General features: G+C 44.9%; 1 protein-coding gene across 5 annotated transcripts in view; it reads left to right on the top strand.

The window, feature by feature from the left end:
• Positions 1-1,836, top strand: part of Kif13a (kinesin family member 13A) — a 168,984-nt gene extending 167,148 nt beyond the window's left edge. For all 5 annotated transcript variants that reach the window (XM_050143834.1, XM_050143831.1, XM_050143832.1 and 2 more), the window contains one exon: positions 275-1,836. In XM_050143834.1, coding sequence (XP_049999791.1) covers positions 275-295 — 21 coding nt within the window. In that variant the 3' untranslated portion in view covers positions 296-1,836. The remainder of the gene's footprint in view (positions 1-274) is intronic.
• Positions 1,837-2,496: the final 660 nt, after the last annotated feature.

The raw sequence follows: 2,496 nt of genomic DNA, 5'->3' as shown, positions 1-2,496 counted from the left end.
AAAAAAAAAAAAAAAAAAATCAACTCTCAAGTACTTAAGTGATATAAAAGAAAACCAGAAGTCTATTTGGGAACCTTTTTGTTTTCTAAATTTTTTGTTGTTGTTGTTGTTTAAATGATGAAATTACTAAGAACATGGATCACTTCCTACAGATGCTTCACCTGATTCTGAGATTCCATAATAAATTCAGTGAGAAAGCCCCTGAGAGGATGGTCCTGTGTGGGGTAGGGAAATGGGGACAGGGAGCTTGGACTCATCATCCTCTGTATTCCAGGAAACCACGGCCACATGGTAGGAGACAGCCATGCATCTGCAGGCCACAGCTCGGCAGCTTCCCCACTCCTGCCCTGGGACAGTACACACCCCCTGTGTGACCCCGCACGGGACAGCTGTGACTCAGCACGACCTCAGACCAGCACTGGGGTAGCCTGGCACCTCCCCTCCCCAGTGGGAGAAGCAGCACTTTGTCCCATGGCGAATCACAGCCTCTGCTCTTTCCAGAAAGGAAGAGAACCGAAATCTCGGCTTACCTGTGTGGCAGTATTGTCGTTTGCACTTCCTACATGCCCCCACTGTGTAAAGACCTCCACAGACTCAAACTTTATTCTTGTACATTTTTAATCAGTTCTTACTGCAGACTCTGGAGTCAATGCTCTGATTTGTCTTTTTATAAATAATATATATTATGTATGTGAATTGTGTATCTATGGTATGTCTGTTCAGAGACATATCTGCACATTGAAATGCAGATAAGTGATTTGTCAAAAATCACAAGGTACTGGACTTTGTTACAAAGCGACCTGATGACTGCTTTGACACGAGCAGATGAAAAAAAAAACTATTTTATTATCTAAGAATGAGGTTCTTAATCCCTCTTTATAGAGACGGTTGCCGGCGCTGTTCTTTATAACCAAAGAACTCCTATGAGACTGAACGTCTTTGCTGTCCACTCTGTTTTGTGTGAGTATATAATCTCACTTCCAGTCTGGTGCCATACTACCGTTGGCTACCCAGCCATGTGCTGCCCTGTCCCCTGTCCCATTTCCTAAGCACACTGAGAAATCTCACAGCTATAACCTTTGGTCTTCCACCTAGCCTGATACCTGCTGACTTGATATTGACTGTTGACAATGGCTGGGGCTCTTGCTCTAGCCTAGCTTTCCTATACCCTATTCAGCCCATCTAAGCAGGCGGAATGCACAGGGCAGTATTACAACAAGCAAACCCAAAGCTGTACCAAGAGTGGAGGAGGGGCGCTGGGGGAGGAGTCTTGGTTTAGGGCTTCTCATTATCACTTTGTTTCAGATTGGTAAATTCCATCGTGATGTGGTTTTGCCATGTTGCTTGCTTCCAGAAAATGATGACGGGACGGACCGAGCTATCAAATTCATAGGTTTGCACGTCACCTCGATTGAAGGGGGATTGGATATGGACCACTCCGTCGTCGTATTTTTCATTTTCAAACTCTCCTGCAAGCAGAGACATTGTAGGATTGCGTGTGGAAATTTTTACAAAAATATTTTATGTACTTATTCTGCAGACGCCTGTGCAGTGGACCTCCGTGTACAGCTACGTGTGTGTTGTGAGAGAAAGGGAGGCGTGTGTGCGGCCTGCTGTACTTTTGTTAAATCCTTAGCGTTGGTGAGGGCCATACGGGAGATTTTATTGAAAAGCTGCTGTTTTGTGTGTATAGTGAGCTGACTGTAGTGTTTCACTATCTTCTGTTAAAAACAAAGAGAGAAGCTGTAATTTATATTCCCTTTCAAGTTTATTGTATTTAATTGGTACAGATTTGTGTGTGTTTTAGAATACAAACTGTCTAATTCAGATTTTAAAGCACTGAGTGTCTGTTCTTAATAAGATTACCATGGGGTGGGGTCAGAGTTTAGTGGATAAAGTGTTGCCTGTGCAAGTGTGGGGACCTGAGTTCAATACCCAGAACCCACATTTTTAAAGAAAAAAATCTAGGCATGGTGGTGCATGCTTGTAATCTCAGTCCTGGGGAGGCAGAGAGAGGTGGGTCCCTGGGGCTCACCTACCACCCAGCTTAGTCTAATCAGCGAATCCCAGACCAGTGAGAGATTCGGCCTCAAAAACCAAGTTGGACAATGTCTGAGGATGACCCCAAGGTTGTCCCCTAGACTATATACCCACACATGCCATTATTTATTTATTTATTGTATTTGCATGCATACACACCACACCACTAAGGTGTCAGGGGCCTGCTAACATTTATTAATGTATTGAGGGCTTAGTGTCACCGAGATACTGTCCTAGGCACATTTGATGTTTATCTTGATCACCTGACAGCACCGGGCCTATGGGCGCCAGAGTTGTAAAGTGTTGGGTAAATGGAGAGCCAAGGCAGAGTGGTTGACAATGGGGTTGTGGCAAAGCCGGGGTTCAGGCCACATTTCCGCTGCCCCCTTCCCTTTGTGGTCTGCATGATAGCATGACCTGGAAGGGCTCAACTTGAAGAGGGCAGTTACAGGAGAC

This window comes from Alexandromys fortis, unplaced genomic scaffold (genome assembly GCF_014885135.2).
Source record: "Alexandromys fortis isolate MF-2015 unplaced genomic scaffold, M_Fortis_MF-2015_v1.1 scaffold_1, whole genome shotgun sequence".
In the NCBI taxonomy this organism is placed as follows: Eukaryota; Metazoa; Chordata; class Mammalia; order Rodentia; family Cricetidae; genus Alexandromys; species Alexandromys fortis.
This window is presented reverse-complemented; position numbering and strand designations above follow the sequence as displayed.